Consider the following 25,426-nt stretch of genomic DNA (forward strand, 5'->3'; position numbering starts at 1 on the left):
ATTCTGACTCCGCTACTACACATAATTATGTTTTATGTCTATTTTTGAAAATATTTACGTCACATAATTCATATTTTGTGTATAATGAAACACATGACTATCTTATATTTGTGTATTAAATATCTTTAATATAAGAATGAAAATATTATATACAATGATTTTCTCTTAAATATAATGTTGTATAATATTATTTATTGAATAATATAAATATTTTCAAACGCTGTATAGTTTTGAACATTTCCCATATCATCATGTTCTCTCAATCACTTAATTTTATTTTTTTAACTTTGATAATGTATGGTGATGTAATTTTGTCCAGCTAGAGTATCTTAATTAATCTATTATATTTCGGTTTATTCTGCTAATTGTTAATAGGAATTATAATATATTATATAAGATTAAAAAGGATAAATATAACGGTGTTAAATGGTTTTTAAAAAATCATTAGGCATGTGTCTGTTATTTACGTCTAATAAGTTTCTCCATTAAAAAATTTAGTGGCGGAGTTAAAAATTTTTAATAAGAAAATTTAAAATTTGAAGAATTAAACAAACGAACTAATTAAAGAATATTTAATATTTATTATATATATAAACAATAATTTTAATCATGTATAAATAGTACTATTTTTTGCTCAAGGATGAAACTCCTAAACAGAAGGCAGGCTCCGCCCGGGGTTTCAAATTTCTATAAATAAAAAATTAGGTATCTTAACCCCATTAAATAAAAGATATAAAAAATATTGTTTCGAATATTTACATTTTCTTTGTTAACACTCACATTATTTATTATTTTTAATTCCTTTTATATTTATTCACATTTTTGATAGTTAGACAGTAATATGCTCTCAAAAATATGAATCAAATAAAGTGAATTACAAATTCTTTTGTTAGTTCTTCCTAAATTTTCATATTAAAGTAAGTATACCAGATAATCAACTTTTTGAATCACATTCGATAATTCTAACTCTTATCTTTAAAGTTTATCAACTTATTACTTAAAAAATTATGTTAATAAAAAGATAATTTTCAATGTGGAATTGGTAAAATCTTACCTAAAAATAATAATCAAAATAAGTATTTGAAAAATCATTTATATAAAAGACATTAATCAAATAGTAATTTACATCTAAAATTTAAAAAAAAAATATAGATAAAATTTATTTAAACTTTAGCCCTCTAATTAAAATTTTATTTTAGACCTCGAATTATATTAAGCTGCGTGATCCTCACATTTTAAAATGAGTACAAGCCAACAAGAAATATATAATTTGTAGAGAAGTGTTTCTCTTTATTTTCTTAATAACTTAGTTTACTTCTTCTTATTCTCTCTTTCTGAGAAACTCATAAATTATCATTAATAATATTTAAAAACACAATTTAATTCATTAATCAGTGGATTAAAACTTTAAAATTTGAAGTCATATTGCCCCAATGATTAGATTAAGACAGTTATCCTTCCAATTAGTCCAAGATTTCATTAATGATTAATCTCTAATTAAAAGAATGACACAAATTTTTATTTTATTAGTTGCATGAGTTGTACATTGCCTGGTGATTGGCCCCCACCAGTGGACTCCTAAAGATTCCTTTATGGAATTATAGATTTTAATATATAAATAATACTCTCTCCGTTTCAATTTATCTGTCTTATTTTCTTCTTTAACGTATTGTTAACTCTTCATAAATTCATATGATATATTTCAGATCATAAGATTAAATAACATTTCAGTATATTTAAAATATCACAAGATTCATTTTTTTCTATAAAAAAATAAAACACGACAAACAAATTAAATTAGAGAGGAGTGTCAATTATTTATTTATCTAATAAACTTATAACCCCTTTTCTAGTACTAGTATAAATAAGTTCCAAAGTTTTGTCTCATATTAATCCAAAGTAAGATACATCCTCAAAAACCTTATTTTGTCCTATCACTTTTTGAGAATAATATTTTACTAAAAAAAATCATCACACAACATATAATGGAGCAAATGGGAGCATCTTTTGATGAAGAATATTGTCAATCTTTGAGCAAAATGTTCTTGAATGAAAATTCATCAGATTTTATGTTTCAATTACATGGTGAAGATAATATTATTGAAGGGAGTTTTTTTTCTTCTTCTAATTCTCATACTAGTAACAACAATATAGATTATTTTTCTCAAGAAAATAGTATTGATAGTAGAGGAAGTGATGCTATGTTTTTTCTCAACAACAACACAAGTCATGAATATTTACAATATAATTATGATGTTGAGTCCACTAATTTTTATATGACGGGCAACAAGATGAATCTTGAAAATTCATTGTCTAATGATGATTATGTTATGAAAGAAAATATTGGCAATAATTATAGCCAATTGGATAAAGAAATGTTGCTAAAGAGAAAGTTTGATAAAGTTGAAGTTCAATCAACAACACAAGAGGAAACACACAAGGAGTTTGAAAATCCCAAGAAGAAATCAAAGGTGTCAAGAGATCATGTGAGTAATATAAATTCGTGTTCGATACTTACTCAATTAATATTTATTATCTCATAAAGTCATTTCCTTTCTTGAAAAAAATGACTTGACCAAATGAGGTATTTACAATCTTGAACTCAATGATTGTTGTTCAGACTTTTCAAAAATATCGTCAGATACATGTCAGATCCTTAGTGCTAGTTTGAAGAATCTGACAAGGATCTGACAAGCGATAATATTTTTGGAGAATCCGAACGACATAGCTCAACATGATAATTTGTAATAGGGGTTAATTATTAACTCAATGCAGGGACAAAAAAACAAGAAGAATAGCCAACCAAAAGCCAAAAAGAACATCCAAATGAACAATGAAGAAGTTGGAGACAAAGAGACTAATAATAATGGACAAAGCACAAGTAGTTGTAGCTCTGAGGATGATTCAAATTTAAAAACCAAAACAAGGGCAAGTAGAGGGGCTGCAACAGATCCACAAAGCCTTTATGCAAGGGTAAGAACATAAGATTTTATTTAATTACGAATAACATTACCACCTGAAAGATAACTACATGTAACTGTTTCGTAAAAGGTTAAATATATAAAATAAGACAAGCTATTTGTTACAGCATGTTAAATTATATTGATAGGGCAAAGTTCTTTGTGTTGTTCGTGTATATAAGTCAAATCTTGAAATTAATAGTTTGATTCAAAAAAAAATTGCAGAAAAGAAGAGAAAGAATCAATGAAAGATTGAGAATCTTGCAAGGTCTTGTCCCTAATGGCACAAAGGTAAAAACAATGTTTATTTCATTAGTCATGAAAATCTACGATGCTCAGACTCTTTAAAAATATCGATAAATGTATGTCAGATTCTTTAAAAAATTTATTTTCTAGAAATCTGACACGAATGCTATGACAATTTCGGAGAATCTGAGCAATATAGCTTGAAATAATATACATAACATTTGTTTATGTAATCAAGAATTTTCTAATTAAGTTCTTTAATTGATATAATTCAGGTTGACTTAAGCACAATGCTTGAAGAAGCAGTCCATTATGTGAAGTTTTTGCAGACACAAATTAAGGTAATAAAAACAAACAAAAATTAAAAATTAAGAAAATATCTCATTTTTTCACTTTATTTAATTTATTATTTGATTGAATGCATAATTAAATATTTTTATTTTACTGCAGTTACTGAGCTCAGATGATATGTGGATGTATGCACCAATTGCTTATAATGGAATGGGGATTGACCTCTAATTAATTTATGAATTTGGAAGCAATAAACAAATGTCATTTTGTTTTTAATTATTGTGATATATAAGACATTAATGTCCCATATGCTAACTATATAAAAACACATTTATTAATTTAATCTTTATCATAAGTACTTCTCATGTTTCATATAGTAGACATATATAAAGCATATCAATTACCATAGTTTTATATAAATGTTTCTAAAATCTTAAATGATTTTTAATATAATCATATTAACTCAATTGTCGCTAAATGTTTAGAGAAACCTATTTAAATATTCTTTTATATGTATAAAAGAGATCATCACTATTATGTACTTGTAAAATCAAAGTTGATATTGAAATTTTGAAGGGTTGATTTGCTATTAAAAAATAACCCCTAAAAAAAGACAAAGAACACCCTAAATTAAAATACAACACTTTACGTTTACGTACACTTATTTAAAATTTTAAAATCTATATATATATATATATATAAAAGAGTTTTTACTCTTTTATTCTACTCTTTCTGGAGATTCGAAGCTACGTGGTTGAACCACTCACTTGGTTCCATTCGTTCTTAGAGAGAAAGGCTCGTTATATATATGTTACCATATCTAGATAGAGTACAGTCATATTCTACTAGTTAAAGTCAAAGTGGTTAAATAGATGGATCATGTTGAATTTTGAGCAAGTTGACCCCTATATGAGGTTAAAATTCAAGTTATCAAATAGGAATATCGCGCTGAATTTAACGATATTTCTCATGAATCAATTAGGTTACATACTTTATTTATATTGGTATTGTTTTTTCAATGAGGCTAAAATTTAAATGGTGGAACCCAAAGATCCTATTTGTGCAAATTTTCCATTGAGACTTGTATTGTCATAAGGCCTCTCAAGCCCGTATATATTAGCCCACTTTGTTGATGAAATTTCGGAATGTTCTGTTAGGCCCATTTTATGCAATACGATCCATTAGAAAAAAGGGGAAACTAAGTAAATACATAATAAAAAAAATATTTAGAAATATATGCCTCTTTACATAAACTATATACCCCCAGGTAATTCCGTTTAACTGATATTTTATTAGTATAATATATTGTATTGATATCATTAAGCCTGATCAGAGTATATATAGATACTCTTATAGTATGGTATCATTGACTAATGATTAAATTTCTGAATAATAAACCTTAATGATACAACAACGATATAGATATATTGACTAATGAGTAATTTCTGAACAATAAACCTTAATGATACAACAACAATATACATATATTGACTAATGAGTAATTTCTTAACAGGAAACCTTAATGATATTAATACAATATATATATATACTAATTTAGTATCAAGTTAAGCGAAATTGTCAGCCTTAATAATATCAATACAATATATATATATATATATATATATATATATATGATACTGATTTAGTATCATTTAAGCGAAAATTATCAGCCTTAATGATACAGTATATATGATACTGATTTAGTATCAGTTAAGCGAAAACTACCAATCTTGATGAATGAGGGTATGAGGTGTAATCATTTATGAAAGAATAATATTTCACGAATTACTTTGGGTTTGGATATGAACTTCTAATTATTTTGAAATCTATGGCTCATTTATGTAGTTTTCTCCTAGGGATCGATATTTATATTCATCCCTAGCCCTTAGTGGAGGGTAGACATTTCTCAATCCATGAATGTGTATGCACCAGATCGAATAATGAAACGCCAAATAAAGAATATTTATGTATGAGCTTAAGAGGTGACAATGAAATGTCCCATGTCGCTGATTGAACTTTTGATAATCCTTCTTTCTTTAAGTTAGCTTTTGAGAATTGAGTTAACCATCGGTTCTAACTTAACCTTTCATACCCTTTTTCTCAAAGTTGACAAGTTGTTAAGCAAGTGGCTGCTGGCTGCTGAAAAAAGTCACACAAAATATAAGTCAATATACATTTTTTTTAGCTTACCATAGTCTAATATATACCACTTGCATTTAATAAAAAATATTCACTTAAGGCAACTACTTGATCAACTTGCTCATTTTTCAATTTCATTCAACTACTTATTAATCAACTACCTAATAATTATAAGTACTACCTTCCTACTACTTGTCTAGCAACTTCCTTCTATATCTCACTCACCAACTATATATTCACTAACAAATATCCCTTTCTTCTCTTCACTCACAACAAATTCTTCATATATACAACTATAGTAATGGCACTTGAAGCTTTGAATTCATGGACCAAAGGCAAGATTAGATCGAAACGATCGCGTAGCATCGTCATGGAGGAGCAACCATCAATTATTACCGAAGAAGAGTACTTAGCTCTGTGTCTACTCATGCTCGCACGCAGCAATAACAATAACAGTAACAGTAACGTTTCTATTACTGGTGACAATTTGTACAAGTGTTCAGTTTGTGGTAAGTGTTTTGGATCTTATCAAGCTTTAGGAGGACACAAAGCTAGTCATCGTAGTAACAGAGATAAAGTCTGCGAACAATCTGTGATCGTCACGTCAGGTAATGTGGTTAGTGGAAGGACTCATGAGTGTACCATTTGCCACAAGACTTTTCCAAGTGGACAAGCTTTGGGTGGTCACAAAAGGCGACACTATGAAGGGAAGATGACGTCATCATCATCGTCGAACGGTGTGGGGTCGGTCAACAACTTTGACTTGAATATTCCGGTGTTACCAGATAATTGGCCGGGTTTTGCCTCGGGCGAAGATGAGGTGGAAAGTCCTCATCCAACTAAGAAATTAAAACAATTTCCTTCACTTGAATTATTTCAAACAACAATAGGACACACTTTGTAAAAGTGATTACTTGATTATTTCATTCATTTGATTTATTCTTTTAAAAAAATTACTATTATTATTTTGCCTTTGATTGTGTTTGTTGCACTAACAAATATTGTTGACACACAAACAATAGTTATTGCGCGAATAAACATATTGAATAAAATAAAATCGTCTAGCAACCAAACTTTGTTGTGAAGTGTAAATAGTAAAAATGTAACTATAACTCGTAATATAAAAACCAAACTATAGTCATTTCTAATAAAATTTTCTAATCATAATCATTAATTAATAAATACATCAAAAAATAGTGGGAATTAATAATTACAATCAAAGTTGGAAGTTGTTAAGGCTGCTGGTGGCTCATAAAGTCACACAAGATTAAGGTCAATATTGTGAAATATGCCCAACCTATAATTAGGGATGGACATAGTTTGAGCAAACTTGTACTTTTTTTTTCCTTCTCTTCTTCCTTTTGCCGGCCGCGGAGACCGGAAAAAAAGACAGTCTGAAAAAAAGGATCTTCTCCGTCTACACGTTTTTGAGAATAGAATGGCAAAGTAGGATGTGAGGTTTGAAACTAGGGGAAAAGAACAAATATATCCTCGAACTATCGTAAATGACATGCAGATACTCTGTTATATTTTTTGGACATTGATACCACTGTCATCCAAAAACTAGAGTATATATGCCCCTTCACTCTTACGAAAGACTAAATAGGGACACATGACACAATCTTATCCATCGATCAGATACCTAATAAATGTCGAGTCGATGAATAAGATTATGACACGTGTATGTTCGTTAATATAAATGGTACATATGCTCTAGTTTTTGAATGGCAGAAGCACTAATATTTCAAAAGTATGACGAAGAGATCTACATATTATTTACGATAATTTTGAAATATATTTATCTTTTTTCACTTTCAAAATAAGGCAGTCCGAAAAAAGGATGTTTGTTGAATTTTTTTTAGATATTTGATTAGGACTTTGATATAAAAAATTTGTGGTTATTGAAGATGTATACATCTTTCTAAATGTATGAATCTTAAACCTCCACCAATCATTTTATATGTTGAGGAAAGAGATGTGTTTTGACTTTAATTTTGACAGAGTCCATAGTCTACATGCAGCTTAAGGCAACTGTCCCAATAAATATATATTATCTCCATTCACTTTACTATTTAAAAATAAATTTTCATTTTTAACTTTTTTCATTTTTAAAATTATTTTGATATCAAACAGTAAAGATCTCTGGTTCAAATATGAAGTTTTGAATTATTAGATATTAGTTCCGTCGTTTCATTTTATATAAGATAGTTTGACTTAATTTAAAATTTAAAAAAGAAAAAAGACTTCTAAAATTCTGTAATCTAAAATAAGTGAATATATATTTGTGTGAAGAATAAAACCAAATAGGAGTAAATACCTTGAATCCTTTTTAGCCGTCTTTGTTGAGGGCCAGAACTCAGAAGCAAAAGCCAAGATTAAGAGTTTGGGAGGGTTCTAAATTTCGTCAATAAACATCAATCAATATTATTAGGGTTTAGAAGTTAATATACAAATGTATTTAACTAACTTTCTAGTACAAATATAGAATTTACGAAAAAACTAATAAATTCGCTCAGATCCATGAACTCCCACCTAGCTCCGCGTCAGTACTAAACAAAGTTCCACTTGGCCCTCAAGTAATAAATATTTGTGCTCCACTCTCTCCTTCTTACTTCTTGACTTGCAACTTCCTTCTCTAAATTCCTCCCCATTATATATATTACAAATTTCACTCACTCAAAATCAAACAAACAAAATTCAACTCTTTATCTTCTTTTCACTCACAAATTTCTTCAATCACTAAGAAAAAAACAACTAGTTATGGCACTTGAAGCTTTGAATTCTCCAACCACAACAACTCCACCATCACTATTTCAATTCCAAATTAATACTACTACTCAAAATTACCTTGAATCATGGACAAATAGCAAGATGAGATCGAAACGACCTCGTAGCGGCCTCATCATGGAGGAGCAACAACCAATTATTTCTGAAGATGAATACTTAGCTTTGTGTCTACTCATGCTCGCACACAGCAATAACAATAACAATAACGATATTACTAGTAGTGTTCAGTTTGCGGCAAGTGTTTTGGATCTTATCAAGCTTTAGGAGCTAGTCACCGTAGTAATAGAGATAAAGTCAACGAACACTCTGTGATTACATATAGTGCCACGTCAGGTAACGCGGTTAGTGGAAGGACTCATGAGTGTTCCATTTGCCACAAGACTTTTCCAACTGGACAAGCTTTGGGTGGTCATAAGAGACGTCACTATGAGGGAAAAGTGACGTCATCATCATCGTCGTTGAACGGTGTGGGGTCCGTCAACAACTTTGACTTGAACGTTCCGGCATTGCCGGAATATTGGCCGGGTTTTGGCTCCGGCGAAGATGAGGTGGAAAGTCCTCATCCAGCTAAGAAATTAAGGCAATTATTATGACAAGTTCATAATTTAGTATACTTGTTTAATTTGTTTTTACATGTCCATTTGGATGAGGTGGACAATTTTTAATTTTTTTTCAATTTTTTGTAAATGTCCAATACACTTGGAGAAAGTGATTAATTGATTGATTTATTTTACTAAATTATAAATCAAACTCATTGATTTTGCAAGTTGTACTCTTTTTTTTACTATTCATTTTTTCTTCTCTTCTAGATTGACCAGTCGAATGCACTAAGCTTTTTGTCACGTGTGAAGTCTATAGAAAAGTCGAACCATATTAGGTTATTTTCGCACTTGAACATATGATCCTCTGTACGTGACAACAAATCTTACTGTTGCTAAGGCTAACAATAAATAATCAAGAAAATCTAAAAAAGTAGACTCCATCTTCAAACACTTCTAGACATGATCAATTGCCTAGAAAGACTACTACTATCACCATGTGGGGTCTGGGAACGGTAGTGTGTACACAACAAACCTTACCGAGGTAGAGAGGTGGTTTCTGATAAGACCCTCGACTCAACTATCACAATTATTATTTAAGTACTACAATTTCTGGTCTAAGTATCAAACTATAGCATATGCAGTCTATAGCTAAGTGATGGTAAAGTAATTTAGAAGAACTACCTAATGCCAAAAACTTATTAATGGTGCAGTTCCTTCGATTAAATATAATGCGCGATTAAATAGGGCCAACGAGTGGCTTAACAGTTACTCCAACCCTTGCAACACCTAGCAAAGAATTATCAGTTATGTACGAAATTCAACTACATAGATAACTGATAACTTGTGCAAGTATCGCCTAGCTAGAAGCGTACTAGAAGTTACATACCATGGTAATACAGAGTGTTTCAACGAAAAAATTTACAAGAACAACACAAAATTAGCAAAGACAGCTTTTCGTAAGCAAAAACAACACTTGACCAACTTTAGCACAGCGGTGGAAGTGGATTAACGATGAGCTTATGGGAGCCCATCGATAGTGCTAATAGGAGGAGGTGAAGGCTTAGGAATATAAGGCATAAGAGGAGTACCATGCTCAATAGGTCCTGGTTTTACGGAAGCTTTTGAGCTTGGAACTGGATCGATGGGACGATAATCTTCCAGGCCTAACTTGCTTGAATCGTCCTCATTGATGCTTGGACCGTAGCCATTGTCCTGAAGATGGGAAATAGTGAAGAAAAATTGAGGCTTTTTAGTGATCCATACACAATTTATGATTTCTACATCACGTAAACGATAACTATAAGTTATAACCGCCATAAAGTACCTGCAGCTTTCTGTTCTTTATGGTCATCGTTGTATCGATATTTTGCCATTTGAAGGACATTCCTGTGTTTCATTTACGAGAAAGCTACGTCAATACCATACCCTTGCGTGAAACTGTGAATACGACTATCTGCTGATCAATTCTGTAGCTTTAACCTCAGTATCTGGCAAACAGAGATTGGTATATATATCTCATACAATTCTTCTAACGGCAGCACCATGTATATATTACAAACCGAAATAAATGTATCCAAAAATGTACTGAGACTTTGTGAAAGAACCTCGGGCAGACATTTGAGAACCATCGAGAAACAAATACGATCAATAACATAAGTAGTTCATTAAAAGTAAGATGAATTGGTGTATACATAAAGTGAAGCAAGACAATTTAAGTTGATATCAAATAAACAACAACCGATGTATAATCCCACAAGGTGGGATCTGAGGAGGGTAGAGTACAGTGTACGTAAACCTTACTCCTACCTTGTGAGGGTAGGGAGGCTGCTTCCGATAGGTGATAGACCCTATAAAGGGAAGAGAAGAGTATACATGTAGATAATCATTTTCTCGTTATGCTCTCTTGATTACCTATATAATAGAAAACGACTAGTATGTTCATTTTATATGTATCACAAGATTTGTGATGAAAGAAAAAGCCATTTATACTCAGATCCATTTACGATAAGGAAAACGAGGTAAACAAATAGTTAGGGAGTGAAATAGCATTTTTTCGGAGAGCAACCAAGAAAGATAGTTAGCACGGATACAAACAACATACCCAGTGTATTGCAAACCTTACTCCTACCTCGTACAGATAGAGAGGTTATTTCCGATAGACCTTCAGCGTTAACAAAGCCTCTCAAACAGTTTCTAAAAGTGGGATACAGATATGGGAGCAACAACAAAATAACGCGAAATGGAGAGTGTTACACAACAAACACGAGGGAGAGCAGTAACAACAACGAAACAATGCAATAATCCTTTAGGTAAATAACTCAACATTCATCCAAGTCCATTATACACCATTCTTGCCAACAAATAATATTATACCAATTTAGAAAATATATACATAAAATACTTAGTTTTACAAAAAAAAAAAACACACACACACAAAAAAAAAATTCACATACCCCATTTTAGGCTATAAATTCACAACAACAACAACAAAACTTGAACAAACTTAATACAGTAAAAAAAAAATTAATAGCTACTAAGTCCAAAAATGAACAAGTAATTAGAGCTAGTTAACAAATCAAGATTCTGAAATATGAAAAAAAATTACTAGTAATAATATCACAAGAACAATAGTAAGGGTTTTTACCTCCAGTGTTGAAGCAAAAAAAGGATAAAAAAGCTGTAATTCCCATCATCAAGAACAGAACAGAGAACCCAAAAGTCTTCATACTGTAAAAAAGTAAAAAAGATTTGATTTTTGGAAAAATTTATTGACACCCTTTTCAAGAAAAGAGAAGTTCTTGAGTAAAATTCAATTCATTTGAAATGTTTCTTCAAAGAGAGCCCACTATTTTGATGGATGAGTAGTAGAATAAAAAAGAACAACTATTTTTCTATTTGTTTCTACTATTTTTTATGGAAAAAAAATATTTTAATTTTTTTACAAATCTTTAATTCTAATTTTCGACAAATCGTATTGAAAATCTTAAAATAAAAAAGATATTTTTCGTATTTCTTTTAATTAAAATTTACTAAAGGAGGAGTATGTTGTCTTACTAGAGGTCAAGTAATATGAAAAGTAGATAAAGAATCTTTACATAAATAATTAGACAGATTTGCTATTTACTTTTTGTAGGCAGTGATAACTTGTATACATAGACTGTGCACGATCATACATAGTTATATATTCGCAGTGGATAGCTATATCGGTTAATTCTTCTTAATTTATTTAACATAATAAGATTCAAAAGTTATAATTACTTTATTGCATTCGGTATACAGTTAAAGTTAGACAAACGAATTAAAACAGAGAAAGTACGATTAAAATAAAGAAATGAATTTTATGAGGATGAGTCATGAAGAAGATTAAGTAGAAAAGTGCAATGTGTATAAGGGGAGAGTAAATGAGAGAGTTATTGCACCTTTGTTGTTGTAAGTACTTTTGTTTTTTTTTTAAGTTACAGAAACAATGGGGAATGAAGCCAATTGAATGCTTAACATGAGGGGAAATGAGCCTTTCCAGTCTTGAACATTGGTCTTTTTTTCAAATCACCATAAAGAGAGACCTTTTATTTTTGGATTCTTGTATCATTTGGTATTAAAAGATAAGAAAACAAAAATTTAATACTTCTTGACTCTTTTGTTATCCTTCACATATATTCATTATTGAAATTTATTGTTAGTTATGTTAATTGCTCATTAAAAGTCTTTTGATCTCCCGGAATTAGAAGAGCGTCGTCTCCTATAACAGCCTCAACTAGATCCGCTATGTTCCACCTCTCGGGTACGTCCCTACCGCTGAGTCGAAGCAACTCTGCGCTATTTTTGCAGATGTCGCGAAATAACTGAGTTAACTCCGGTGGAGCGCTGCTGTTGCCTGCGCGTAGGGCCGTCCCCCACTCCCGTCCCGGGGCGCTAAGGGGCTTTTGTTTTTGGAACAGACGGCAGTGTTTTGCTGACGCCTCGAATCAAGCTTTTATTGCGACATGCTATGCTTTCTCCCCCATTGCTAGTAGGTTGATGGGTCGCGCGCCCGGCACACATGTTTTGGCCTTGTGTGTCCATAACTCAAAATAGGTGACCTAACGGCCGCCGGTACGGGACTAAGGGACTGTGGGAATAGCGATAGACCGGATTCAAAGATATAGGCCAATCAAAACAAAAGGAAGATGGTGAAAGACCACCACAAAGAGACCCTCGCTCACGCCTTAGTCTTATTCGAAAACAAAAGCGGATGGACCTTCCTCAAGAAAAAAGCCAATCTGATTTCGGGGGGCATGTAGGCGGAGAAAGGCTGGGAAACTATAAGGTCTCGTAGGAAAAAGACAAAACGTAGGTAGGCTGCCACGCGGAGTGAGGGTAACTAGCCAAATCAAATAAATGTATCGGGGCGTTGACTAATGTATCCAATATTGAGACATAATATTTCAGAACATTGAGCAATGTACACGATGCATCAAAACGTTAACCCTACGCAATTTGCGTAAAATTCCCAAGAATGTTATACTCCTTCCCTTCTGTCTCAATTTATGTAAAGAAAGACTCTTGAAATTTATGATCTGAAGTTATAATGTATCTATACGAAAAGTACGACATTCTAATGATGTAGACGAGGTGTATACTCAAAGACTCGTCTTCATCGATACACTGGAAATTGAAAACAAGGAAAATTAATGGAAGAAATAATCAGTTTGTAGCTATTGAATCAAGGGTCTTGACCTATTCTATATCATTCTGTAAACAATGTTTGAGCAACTCAATATGAGGACTGATCAGCAGTAGTTTTATCTCAATTTGTGATGTTTTGAGGCTTCTGGAGAAGGGGTTGCTTACTAAACAGCAATGGCTTTCTTGGAACTGGCCATATACGTCAAATATATCGTCCAAGCATACGCGAATGCACTGTTGGCTAATGGCTGTTAAAGAGCATTACCAAAAACGTTAACCTTGTGAGTGTTTAAAAGAACAAATTCAGAATAATTGGAATCGAATTGAGCAATTTAAATAAATTTGAGATGGATAAAAACTAGAGCAATAGATGCTTCCGTTAAGGGCTTGTAGTCGGACCTCAGAAGTTGTGGATCATCTCATTAATCTATGTTGCTCGAACTCTTCAGAAATGTCACCAAGTGCATGTTGGATCCTCCAAAAGTAATGCATTTCTAGAGGATCCGACAGGAGTGTGCCAGCAACTTTGGAGAGTCCGAGCAACATAAATCTCATGAAACATAAATGTGCTAGTGTCCTTACAAAAAAGACAAGTGTAACATAGTACCTGCAAATGGACAGGGATTACTTTATATGTCAAGAAATCACACAACGGCCAGTACATTAGGCCATTCATCATTGTTGGGAGCAGGTCACGCTTCAACCTTGCAACGATTTCCCCCCCATTCTCACCTGAATGTGAAAACAAGAAAGAGTTAAAGGATTAAATCATGTTGCACCAATGAGACGGTAAATCAAAAGGCAAAGGTAATCATCAGACCTAGCATAACCGACAAATAATCATAGATCACAGAAGCAGATTTCTTAAACAGAACATTAACTCAACGAGTTTTTTTTTTTTAAAAAAAAAACACCCTTGAAAATGTTGACGTAGTCATGAAACTTTTCAAATGTGTTAACAATCAATACTGGCAATTAAAGTGTCAATACTGGCAGAGATTCACAGGAGGAAAAAGCTTAGAAGAAACAGCTCCCTTTAATGTAATATTCAGAACCTCAGCCACTAGACGTGGTAAAGTTTCACCTATATCATTCGACCAGCCCCACCAACTTAAACATCTTATGTACCTAACAACTGGATGTGGTAAAGTTTCACCAATAGATTATGTACTCAGCTACATTTAAATCCTCTGACTGTGTATGCATGTATATAGCAAGTGCTGCCCGGCGAAATTGGGGGAGTAGGGGAGGCATCTATGCAAAGACAAGTATGAAGCATTTTTGCACACAAGAACCCTTATTGTCTATATGGTTGACTAAAATTAAACAATACGAAACACTAGTTTACTGATAAAAAAAAATACGAAACATTAGTTTCTTTCTTCTTCTTCTTTTTTTTTTTGGATAAGAACAAAAACATAAGTTATTTTCTATGAGGTCTCCATATATCAAATAGTCTTGTTTCCACTTCCACAAATATTCATTTTATTGTTAGGTTTTTCCAAAGCTTCTAAAATTCTTGTCAAAGAAAAACCGTGAAAGCTCTCAGCATTCAATAAATTATTAGTTTGATTTATAGTTGAATAATATTACCAAATGACTAATGTGCAATCATTCGGCACTCGGCAGGAAAAAAGAATTTATCATTTTTACTATTAACGATGTATTATACACATTGGACCACCCTTATTCTGCCTCTATGATTTTCCCTTATGTTATTTGTATTTTTCTATAATTTGTCATGTTCTTTTTCCCCTCGGAATATACAGAACAAACATATTGCTTTACACTATAATGCAGGAAAGAAGCAAGGTTAAATCCCCCTCATAGTGGTGTAGTGTGTATCACTAGATTCTGATGTCCCACTCTGAACTGCTCTTTTGGGATACATAGAAATACTCAGGAAGTCCGGAAGTAAAGTTATGTGCCTTTTAGTATCAATTGTGAGTTGTGACAAATAGCATAATTAAGAAACGAACTAGCGACTGTAGTACTAGAAAGCAAGAACTAGGCAGAAAGCGAATAAAAGAGAGAAGAACCTAATGTGTACCTTGTAGAGCAGCATTGAAAGAGAAGAAAATAGAATTAATTACAGGCCCAAAACCAAGCTGTCCCATCAATAGCTTCTTCAATGTACTAATGGTATCCCGCTTCGGCAATACACTTGCCACAAAGTTAAACCAATAATGCTGTGCTGTTCCTAAAATTAATAGTCCAAAGCTAGCCATTCGTAGAGTCCTAATTATATCTAAAGAATCTGAAGGTGACATCATAATCATCTGAAAAATGCAAACCACATAGTCGACAAGTCACAACTCATGTTTAATCAATTTTTATCACATCAAAAAATTCAAACATTCCATTTCGTTTGTCTAATCAAAACAAAAATCACCAGTATATGTTGTGCTTCGGTATGGTGGAAACTGGAAATTGTTTTCCTTCACTAAAATCATTTTCCCATTTGGTTTTCTTGAATTGTCGAAAATATTTTCACCCAAACAAAGGAAAATGGAAGTCGTTCTTTAAGAACGTAACTATTTCTTAATATATCAACATTTAGCTAGCATTTGGCCATACATTTTGGGAGTAAATTTTGAAAAAGTTGTCTTCAAATATCTATTTGGCCATGAAATTCGATCATCTTCAAATATTCTCCGATTCCCAAAACTGGTTTTTGGGGACTTTTGCTTACAAAACTTCAAACTTTTTCCAAGTAAAATGCATGTTCAAACACAACGTATACAACTTTAAAAGCTCAAATTTTCGAGTTTCAATCTCAAAATTTATAGCCAAACTAGAGCTTAACATTTCAACTAACCAAAAAAAAAAACTATCTTTTCGTGTAAACCATTATCATTTATTACCTTCTATACTTAGATAATCAAATCAAACCAAAAATTCTCCAGAAAATTACAATTACAACATAATCTAAACCATTTTCCGCTGAAATTAGCAAATTAAAACTAAATTAAATTACAAAAATTAGCAAACAAAATAGGAAATTACCTGTGAAGTTACATCAGAAGCAGCATAAATAACAGCAGAAGAAATACTTTTCGTGATAATTGGACGAGCTTCTAGAGCTCCTAAATACCATGCCAAAAACCCCAATTGGGTTTTCGCAGACGAAGATGATGAATATGATTTTCGAAAAAGTAACAAAAACGAAAAAGAAGGGGTTTTACTAACTGTATTTGTATTGAAATTTTTACTACTATAAGATTTAGATTCAGTCCATATTCTGGAAATTGAATTCTTAGAAGTGAAACAACGGTTTGAATGTTGAATTGTTGTGCGTTTAGCTAAGCTTGTTAGAAAATTTAGTCCCATTTTTGAATGAATTTGAGATTTTTTTTCTTCTCTGTTTTTTCCAGTTTGATGAATTTGGGGGTTTTTGAAGATCAAAGAACACTGAGGTTTTTGCTTATGCTTTTACGGCTTTTGTTTTGATAATGCCATTTGGCCCCCAAAAGATTAGGGAAATTACACATGAGCACTAGTTTCGTGTAAATTTTAGGTTTAGTAAACATAAAAATCATATTTGTATGTTTTAACTATAATTTGCATAACTGAGTTTCATAACAAATTTTATATTTGCTATGGCGCATCGAATCTGTATAAGTTGCAAGCAGTCATTCGTTTGTGTAAAAGTGTAACGACTGTATATGTATATCGATTAGATAATTATATATACGTAACTACTATGTATATTTATCAATGATTGTTTTTATATATTTGCATAAAAATTGAATTTGTATACAATTAAATTGAAATAAAGCATTTGTATCAAATCTCTCGCTCTCGCTTTTATGTTTGTATAAATCGAGAAAGAGAGAAGACAAAAGAGAATTGCTGGGAAAACATCTGTATTTTTATGATTATAAATGTATTTACATTTGTATTTATATATATATATATATATATATATATATATTTCTCGCTTTGTATAAACGCAATTTATACATTTATGTTTGTATAAAGTGAGAGGGATGAGGAAGAGTTACGAGCGAGATCACGGAGACCGTCGAGCGAAATTCTATTGGGAGAGAAGAGAACTGTGGTTATGACATTTATTTTGAATTAATAATTTGCTATTTTATATAATTTTTCTCAATAAATTATCATGTTAAATGTATTATATGTTTGTTTAACTTTATACAAATTTAATTAGCTAACTACTTATACACGTTCAAAATTAAATTTAAAAATTAAGTTAAAAAACAAATTTATTTATGTATTACGGCTTAATTAAATATTAGTCCAAAAAAATGTATGAGTTTACTTCACCTCATCAAAATTGTGTCCATTTATAAATGCCACTTAATGTGAAGTTGACATATGATTTAATAGGACCTAATGTAACGTGACATAAATCATAATCACCAACCATTTTTGTTCTTGAAATTTCCAGAAACACACCATTAAATTATTGCATTTTCTTCTCGTGATACACATACAAACATAAAAATAAAATGATGAATTAAGCAACTACTATAATTATTTAAATACTTATAATAACATCTAAAAAAAATAAATTACTCCAAAAGCTTATTTTAAAATGTCATAAAATTTTCTCTAAATTTTGTGTCCAACTTATATCATATAAAATAAAAAATTATTTGATAACTAGTTAGAAAAAATATTATGTGCGTAAGAGATTCTCGATAAATAATATCATACTTGATAATTAGTTATAACTATATATAAAATTAAATACAATATCTTATTTACAATTTAGAAACATCAAAAATAATACTCCTTTTAATCCATATCGTTAAACTTAATATGGTATAGAGGAAGAAGATGTACGAATTATGTATAATTTTAAATACAGATGTACGAATTATGTATAATTTTAAATACGATATAAAATAGAATAACCAATTTTTATGTATACAATACAAAATTTTTTTTGGTCAATATATACATAATTTTAATTAATAATCAAATATTTTTTAAAAAATACTCTATCCATCTCATTTTATATATCACATTTCGAATTTCAAGAGTGATACAAGTCAATCTTTGATCGTATATTTTTCATAAATTTTTTAAACATTTTGAATTATCAATTGTTGTGACTCGTAATATCTTCTACGTAGTTTACAAATATATAAATTTCATTTTTAAAAAATTTCATGCGCAAATTTCCGATTTAACTCTCAAAATATAAAAAGTGTCATAAATTATAACAAAGGAAATACATACGGTAATCAAAAAGCGAGAAAATATTTTCTCATTCTTAATAAGATATATATTAGGTTTAAGTAAGTTGGCGCACATAGTCATTTTTGCTAGGGATATTTTACTTCCAATATTTAGAATTTGTAAAATTAAATTTAATCAAAATTTAATGCGAATATCAAATTTCGAAAAAAAGGCTATAATATTCACATGTCACACGCTACTTCACACCGACACTTCCATTTCCCCTAAAATTCACACTCTCCACACCCACACACACAAACAAAAACCCCCAAAACTCCTTTCGCACCAACAAAAATGGCGATTTCAGATAAAGTAACAGCGAATTTAACAACTCTGTATCTAGCAATTATAGGTGCAATGAAAGCTTACGGCTTAATTATCGGTCGAAATTTCACTGGTTGCTTCGTTCTCATACTTTCAACAGCTGCCGTCGCTCTGGTGTTGATTTTGACTTTGACATGGGATATTTACATCAAGGCGAGAAATGTTAGGGTTCGTCATAATCGGATTAATCATCGTAATCAGCAGCAGCAGCATAATAATACTAGTAACGAATTTTGTCGAGGTGGTATATGCTGGCACGGCGTCGCTGTTAGTTCTCCGGCGTCTCATTTCCGGTTCCGGCTACCTCAAAATCGTATTTAATTTGATTCAGAATTTAGACGAAGTAAGTTGATTTAATCGAAAATATATATATAAATTTTCATATTTTGGTCGGTAATTTATGTAGTTATTTGCTTTACATATTTGGAATAAGTTATTTTGAGATAAAGTTAGATTTATTAATTTTAATGATGAAATTAATAAATCAATCACAGGCAATTTGAATTTAGTATGACATTTTGATAATATTTTTAATTGTGGATTATCGAGTTATTGAAACTCAATGTTAGCTCCTAATAAATTTAGGACTGAGCAATTTGAATGTCTTGATTAAAATTCATAATATTAGCTTTTTGAGAATGAAGATCTAACTTTTGTATGTGATTAACCACTAAACTAACTTATCAAATGTCAAAAAATATTTTCAATAATTAATACATATCATAGTAAAATTTGATTTATTCGATATTAAAAAATAATTAAAAATTTATGATCAAGCAATAGTATAAATTTGGTAAGGTCAAAGACTGATGTTCAATTGGCTATTCTGCACTATCTAGGACTTGGAAAGGATTTTTAACTAATTATATTAATTGATCATTTTTAAGCATATATTAAGAAATTATAAATAAGACGATAGTATTATCAATTCACTTCTTAAAAACTTTTAAAATTTTACAAATAAGTATAAACACTTTTTAAATGAATTTAATTATGAGGTTTAATATGGAAAAGATCAATTAATGTCTTTTTACTTTAATTAGATAATTAATTAATACGAGATAATTATTTTTAATATAGTGATCCATTAATATAAAACGGAAAAAGTGTTTTTAGATGTTATTTAGCTTTAAAAGAGTACTTGTCTATTATTTAGTTCCAACCTTTAATTGATAAGATCATTGAAAGGGTCATTAGCTATGATATCAAAGTTATTATCTTATGATGGGGGCTCCAATTCAAACCTTTTGGTTCCAAAATTCAAAAGAAGTTGATCGAAAATGTATTTTGAGAGTCGCGTTTGTTAAAACTTAATCAACTTTTTATATTTACGAAATATTTAATTAATGATAAAATAATATTTTATCGTTTTACCATGATATTTTATCGATAAAAACACATAATCTATAATGTCTACAAGCTAGAGCATTAAGACAATCATATGAAGGGCTAACTTTATAAGACATTAACATGTTCTGAAGTGAAATAATAAACAAAAAGACAAATTAAAGCACCTAACAATCAATTTTAGAGAAGAAGAAAAAAAAAGATTATAATTCATTGTCAATTGCTTTTTCACTATAGGTAACAACTATGAAGTGCCAAAAAAATGTCAGCATCAAGTGGTTTAATGCTTATGTTGATCGGAATATATAATCGATATTTTTTCATCTTTAATCAGAAGATCTCAAATTTAAATCTTTAAATAAATACAATCATGTTAAAAAATCGTTTTCAGAAATAGATTTTACAAACACAAATTCAAATTTAGTTAATATTCAATATGATATCAGACATGAATGAAACATCATTCACAAATTCTTCCAAAAGTAATTAGAGATTTTGAGTTTAAAAAAACAACACGAAATCGAAAACGCTATCCCTCAAAATAAAATAGATCATACAATATATTATATGAATTTAAATTTAATTAAACTCGATATAAATATCGAACATCGAGTAACACAAAATGCCATTATTTTTATGCACACTCATTTTGACCGTACGCGTAAGTCCCTACGGAGAGGTCGTTCAAACCATTTGATATTTGTTTTTTTTTATATATAGTTTAAATCCATTGAAAACGTGTTAATTTTCTTCACAAATTAAATTATTAAAAAATAAATTTTATTTATTTATCTTCCCGTAAATATTATTCATTAGAGAAGAAAAAGTTAATTTATAATCCTTTTCTACACCAATACATTATTTATATTGAAAAAGGTTCAATTTTTTACAAAACAACACTTTAATTTTTACTTCATTTTATATTGTATTATATTATAATATTTGATTAAATATTTATTTAATTATAATAGTACAAAATATTTGGAAATTCTTCGTCTAAAAGACAAGAATAACTATGTCTACTCCTCAATAATTTGGAATAAATTAAAATATTACTAATGATTTCGAATTTCAGACGAAATAAAAAAATATTGACTGATTTTTAATATATCTAAATTTTTTATTTGATGAATACAATTATTCCTTACTTAACACCTATAAATAAAATAATATATAAAAATTTATTAAAATAATCTATATGCTGTATTAGTCAGAACACCACCTTATTATTTTTTAAAAACTTTATAATAAACTATTTATTTATATATTATTTAAATATATCATGCATTTGACGCAAACTGTTAACCATACCCACCTTACCAAATTGATAAAAAAAAAAAAAGAAGAAAAAATATTCTTCTACTTTAAATTTGATCCAAGCAAATCCAAATTGGTTCATTGTTTGTTTTTTTTTTGATAAAATTATAAATTTGTGATTGAATCAATTTTGGGTTTTCCCTTTTTTTTTTTTGGAATTTTTTGTGAAAAATTCGATTTGGGGGTTGAAGGATATGGGTTCATATTTTGATCGATGGGAGAAAGATCCGTTCTTCTCTGCTGCAGAGGAGGTTCAGGAATCTGCCGACAGGTAATTTTATATTTTTTTGAATTTTTTTTTTTTGTAATTTTTTCTGATTTTTTTTTTGCTAATTTGTGTGTTTTTAGGGTTTTAAAATCAATAGTTCGTTTTGGAAGGTCAATTTATTTACTGGTATTGAAATGAAATGAGCTGTTGTAGAGTTGAAATGGATATAGATGATGGGTAATTGGTTGATTTTTAAAAAAAATAAATTTGGGAGGTTTTGGATTAGTTTTGTTGTGTGAGTTAAATATTTTTTTGTTGTTGTTGTTGTTGATGGTGGTGTGAGGATAGATGAGAAGAATTAGCTAGTGTTTTAGTTTGGGGTTCGAACCTGAGACCTCGTGGATAATGATTTTGTGTGAATTTATTTATGATAGTGGTGCAAAGTTTGAAGCTTTTGTTGGTTTTAGTTTGTGGGGTTTTGTTCTTTTTGTTGAAATGTTTGTTTAATTTGATTTTTCAAGGATGGAATCAACTTATAGAACATGGATTCATGCGTTGAAGGATACTTCTGGACGTTGGAATTCCGACGAGCTGTGCAGAGACCTAAGGACTACCCTTGGCACTGCTAAATGGCAGGTACGACTCCTTCCCGAACACAACTCCCCCTGCCCCATAGAAGGAACATAACAGATAAAGAGAAATGACAAAAAAAAAAAAGATTAACGGACACGTGTACTCGCATATAGGGTGTTAATGTTGGACGGACACGTGTATTCGCATATAGGGTGTAATGTTGGATGCAATAAAAGTTGAATTTCTTAATGTTAATGCAGTTGGAGGAATTTGATCGGGCAGTTAGTTCAAGCTACAGTAATACATCAACTGATGATGCTAAAGAAAGGCATGGTGAATTTGTTATTGCCATGGATAATCAGATTAAGAAAGTAGAGAAGAGTCTAAATGAATCAGCTTTTTCACAAGGCAATCAATGGGTGCGCTTGGATGAGAGGGAGCTCGATGAACTAGCCGTGTTTCTCTCAGGACCATCGACCTCTTCATCATTTTCAGACAAATCCTCTGTAAAAGTTGACGAAGTTGAGCAGAAACCAGCTTTGTGGGAAGAGGATTGTAAGCAACGAATGCCAGAGTATTCAAAAAGTTCATCTAACTTAGTGGACGGGAGTCAAGTTGACACCAAGGATGAGATGTATTCAGGGCACCGGAAGACAGCAAGTGCTTGTGGTGATATTAGTGCTTGGAAGATTGCAGTTGCTGATGATATTTGCGGCAAACAACCTGTACCACCCCCCCGCAAGATACCCAGTATTCAGGGCCTGTTGAATTGCGTGGAATCTGCGACGAAGTTGAAGTGGTCAAAGAATGGTTACAGGAAGCTGAGGTTCAACTCTGATGATCATCAAGAAGCTGATTGTACATTGCCACAGTCTCTTCCATTGACTAGGGTGTGTATTTGTTCTGAAGTTTCTGACATTGATACTCCTCATTCCAATTTTACGTGACACTATTAGACTCATTTTTCAAGGTTTTTCAATTTTGTTGTTATTACATTACTTAAGTCAAGTTTGGAAACAAAACTAGAACAATTAAAAACTAGATATGACAACATAATGAATATAGTCAAACTATATAATATAACATTTCTAATGAATCATGATCAAAATCATATAGTTTTACCTTTTGAGGTTGAATAAATTTGGAAGAAAGGGATTTGATTATCAATTGTCCTAAAAATACTTGTATATTTTCTTCATCAGTTATAGATGTCCTTGATTCATGTTGAATTTGATTTTCTGATGTAGGGCATTAACACATGTTGTGAGAGGAGTAAAAGTTGCCTTGATTGTTGTGATGAAAGGTACCAGAAGCAACTTAATGGTTGGTATGGAGCAGTACAACGACAGCTGCAAAGGTCTCAGTATTATGTGAAATACAATCGTCCTGTTCAAACGGTTTCTTCTGTGGTTCTTCTAATTTTCTTTATTGGTGAGTGCTAACTCAAACTTGTTTATCCATAATAACCTTTGTTTGTCTTTCGATTTGTAAAAAAAATCTTGTATTTTCCTTGACCTTTCATAATTCTGAAAGAAAATTATAAAAGCGTATACCTTATTAAAGTAAAGCAATAGTAGTTTGGCATAGTTCATTCTGTTGATTCTATATATAGTTTCACCGTTGTTGAGGTTTTCTTTGCCATGAGACATATAATCTAGAAGTCTGGTTCCATTTATGCTTTTTTGTTGGGGTAATGATTCTTCTAATTTTTCTTTCTTTCTTCATCCTGCTAAATTGGAATTCGTTAAATAAGATATGGAAATACTAAAAGTAAAAGAAAATACTTGTGGCACCTGAATACAGTTTGTTAGCCACAGAAAAGTGTCGTTGCATTCAAATAACATATTGAAATGGATAACTGTTTGCAACAAAATTCTGGGCAGGTGATAACATAAGCTCTCTTGTGTTCTCTCGTTGGTTCTTTATCTTCTTACTTGTTGACATAGAAGCTTGATTAAAACCTTCAAGTAGATTTGATGTTCCGGTTATGCTGTTGAAATGGACCAGATGTGTTTCTGCCCTTCCCTGGGCCAGTGCATAACCGGAGTTTAGTGCACTAGGCTGCCCTTTTTAGTGACTTACCATGTTCGTGATCTATGTTAAAGATTTACAATTAGCTAGTTCTTCATCCTCTATTTCAAATAGTACTACTTGTCTATGATTCTGATTTCTCACCTTACCTAGTTAACTTTTTCTGGTTCGGGAAAAAGATTGTATTTCATCTTACCTTTCACTACGAATGGGATCTTTTTTGCAAGAGATAGAACATTCGTTGTAGCATCAAGAATTTTTGTTTTCTTTAATTGGAACCGGCAAATTGATTCTTCTTTCCTTCTTGCTCTGCAGTTTTATTGGGGTTCCATATTTGAGTGACGAGCCTATATTCCTGCAAACGAAGAAAAAAGCTTGCTGGGTTCGAAAGATCAACAAACAACTGCCTATTATTTATACCTTATACAGGCAGGTGATTTTATTGGAGTTATATGAAGTGAAAGCTGGAACAGATTGCACTAAAATTGTTGCAGTAATACATACCTTAACCATATATCATGCCAATTTAAGTGGTACTAGTAGTGGCTGGCTAATTACTGTTGTATTATAAGATGAATCTTAAGGATTGCAGGTAAAATGTTGTTCAAAACCTGCATCCACAGAAATGAACCATTTCAGGTCTATTTGACCCGCGACATCGTGTATAGTGTGCTATTATTCATTATCTGGATATTGGTCTAAACTCCTTATTCTTCTTCTTCTTCGACGATGATGTTCAGGCTTCTCTCCCCATTCTGTTGTGGTTATGTATAACAGGATTAGGTACA

The 25,426-nt window shown here is 31.0% G+C and overlaps 6 protein-coding genes and 1 long non-coding RNA gene across 7 annotated transcripts; 5 read left to right on the forward strand and 2 right to left on the reverse strand.

Moving 5' to 3' along the window:
* Positions 1-1,897: 1,897 nt before the first annotated feature.
* LOC101254579 (transcription factor bHLH139-like) lies at positions 1,898-3,852 on the forward strand. Its single transcript, XM_004252769.5, has 5 exons — positions 1,898-2,486; positions 2,776-2,973; positions 3,186-3,251; positions 3,482-3,547; positions 3,657-3,852. Exons 1-5 carry the CDS (start codon positions 1,986-1,988, stop codon positions 3,723-3,725), a joined length of 900 nt encoding a protein of 299 aa, XP_004252817.2. The 5' UTR covers positions 1,898-1,985; the 3' UTR covers positions 3,726-3,852.
* Positions 3,853-5,772: 1,920 nt separating this feature from the next.
* LOC101254884 (zinc finger protein ZAT10-like) lies at positions 5,773-6,709 on the forward strand. Its single transcript, XM_004252770.5, has one exon. It carries the CDS (start codon positions 5,938-5,940, stop codon positions 6,538-6,540), a length of 603 nt encoding a protein of 200 aa, XP_004252818.1. The 5' UTR covers positions 5,773-5,937; the 3' UTR covers positions 6,541-6,709.
* A 1,611-nt stretch (positions 6,710-8,320) lies between these two features.
* LOC101256572 (uncharacterized) lies at positions 8,321-9,185 on the forward strand. Its single transcript, NR_160894.1, has one exon. It is a non-coding gene; the product is annotated as an uncharacterized lncRNA (long non-coding RNA).
* A 475-nt stretch (positions 9,186-9,660) lies between these two features.
* Positions 9,661-12,117, reverse strand: LOC101256857 (uncharacterized). Its single transcript, XM_004252693.5, has 3 exons — positions 11,610-12,117; positions 10,290-10,351; positions 9,661-10,177 (listed from the first exon to the last, which is right to left on the reverse strand). The coding sequence occupies exons 1-3, from the start codon at positions 11,689-11,691 to the stop codon at positions 9,983-9,985; spliced, it is 339 nt and encodes a 112-aa protein (XP_004252741.1). The 5' UTR covers positions 11,692-12,117; the 3' UTR covers positions 9,661-9,982.
* Positions 12,118-13,488: 1,371 nt separating this feature from the next.
* On the reverse strand, positions 13,489-17,078 carry LOC101257154 (protein SYM1). Its single transcript, XM_004252694.5, has 4 exons — positions 16,637-17,078; positions 15,681-15,909; positions 14,238-14,362; positions 13,489-13,878 (listed from the first exon to the last, which is right to left on the reverse strand). The coding sequence occupies exons 1-4, from the start codon at positions 16,958-16,960 to the stop codon at positions 13,795-13,797; spliced, it is 762 nt and encodes a 253-aa protein (XP_004252742.1). The 5' UTR covers positions 16,961-17,078; the 3' UTR covers positions 13,489-13,794.
* A 2,054-nt stretch (positions 17,079-19,132) lies between these two features.
* Positions 19,133-19,483, forward strand: LOC101257452 (uncharacterized). The gene has a single exon (XM_004252695.4). The coding sequence runs from the start codon at positions 19,133-19,135 to the stop codon at positions 19,481-19,483; it is 351 nt and encodes a 116-aa protein (XP_004252743.1).
* LOC101257750 (uncharacterized) lies at positions 19,340-25,341 on the forward strand. The gene is made up of 5 exons (XM_004252696.5): positions 19,340-22,097; positions 22,556-22,670; positions 22,868-23,497; positions 23,855-24,038; positions 24,954-25,341. Exons 1-5 carry the CDS (start codon positions 22,021-22,023, stop codon positions 24,974-24,976), a joined length of 1,029 nt encoding a protein of 342 aa, XP_004252744.1. The 5' UTR covers positions 19,340-22,020; the 3' UTR covers positions 24,977-25,341.
* Positions 25,342-25,426: the final 85 nt, after the last annotated feature.

This window comes from Solanum lycopersicum, chromosome 12 (genome assembly GCF_036512215.1).
Source record: "Solanum lycopersicum chromosome 12, SLM_r2.1".
NCBI lineage: Eukaryota > Viridiplantae > Streptophyta > Magnoliopsida > Solanales > Solanaceae > Solanum > Solanum lycopersicum.

Excerpts from the sequence above, each read along its gene's own strand:
- LOC101254579 (XM_004252769.5), top strand. The coding sequence starts at position 1,986 with ATGGAGCAAATGGGAGCATCTTTTGATGAAGAATATTGTCAATCTTTG. Across the intron at positions 2,974-3,185 it reads CACAAAGCCTTTATGCAAGG|AAAAGAAGAGAAAGAATCAA; the intron begins GTAAGAACATAA and ends AAAAAATTGCAG. Across the intron at positions 3,252-3,481 it reads TTGTCCCTAATGGCACAAAG|GTTGACTTAAGCACAATGCT; the intron begins GTAAAAACAATG and ends GATATAATTCAG.
- LOC101254884 (XM_004252770.5), top strand. The coding sequence starts at position 5,938 with ATGGCACTTGAAGCTTTGAATTCATGGACCAAAGGCAAGATTAGATCG.
- LOC101256857 (XM_004252693.5), bottom strand. The coding sequence starts at position 11,691 with ATGAAGACTTTTGGGTTCTCTGTTCTGTTCTTGATGATGGGAATTACA. Across the intron at positions 10,352-11,609 it reads TTTTTGCTTCAACACTGGAG|GAATGTCCTTCAAATGGCAA; the intron begins GTAAAAACCCTT and ends AATGAAACACAG. Across the intron at positions 10,178-10,289 it reads TAAAGAACAGAAAGCTGCAG|GACAATGGCTACGGTCCAAG; the intron begins GTACTTTATGGC and ends TCCCATCTTCAG.
- LOC101257154 (XM_004252694.5), bottom strand. The coding sequence starts at position 16,960 with ATGGGACTAAATTTTCTAACAAGCTTAGCTAAACGCACAACAATTCAA. Across the intron at positions 15,910-16,636 it reads CTTCTGATGTAACTTCACAG|ATGATTATGATGTCACCTTC; the intron begins GTAATTTCCTAT and ends TGCATTTTTCAG. Across the intron at positions 14,363-15,680 it reads TTTCAATGCTGCTCTACAAG|GTGAGAATGGGGGGGAAATC; the intron begins GTACACATTAGG and ends TTTCACATTCAG.
- LOC101257452 (XM_004252695.4), top strand. The coding sequence starts at position 19,133 with ATGGCGATTTCAGATAAAGTAACAGCGAATTTAACAACTCTGTATCTA.
- LOC101257750 (XM_004252696.5), top strand. The coding sequence starts at position 22,021 with ATGGGTTCATATTTTGATCGATGGGAGAAAGATCCGTTCTTCTCTGCT. Across the intron at positions 22,098-22,555 it reads GTTCAGGAATCTGCCGACAG|GATGGAATCAACTTATAGAA; the intron begins GTAATTTTATAT and ends TGATTTTTCAAG. Across the intron at positions 22,671-22,867 it reads TTGGCACTGCTAAATGGCAG|TTGGAGGAATTTGATCGGGC; the intron begins GTACGACTCCTT and ends ATGTTAATGCAG.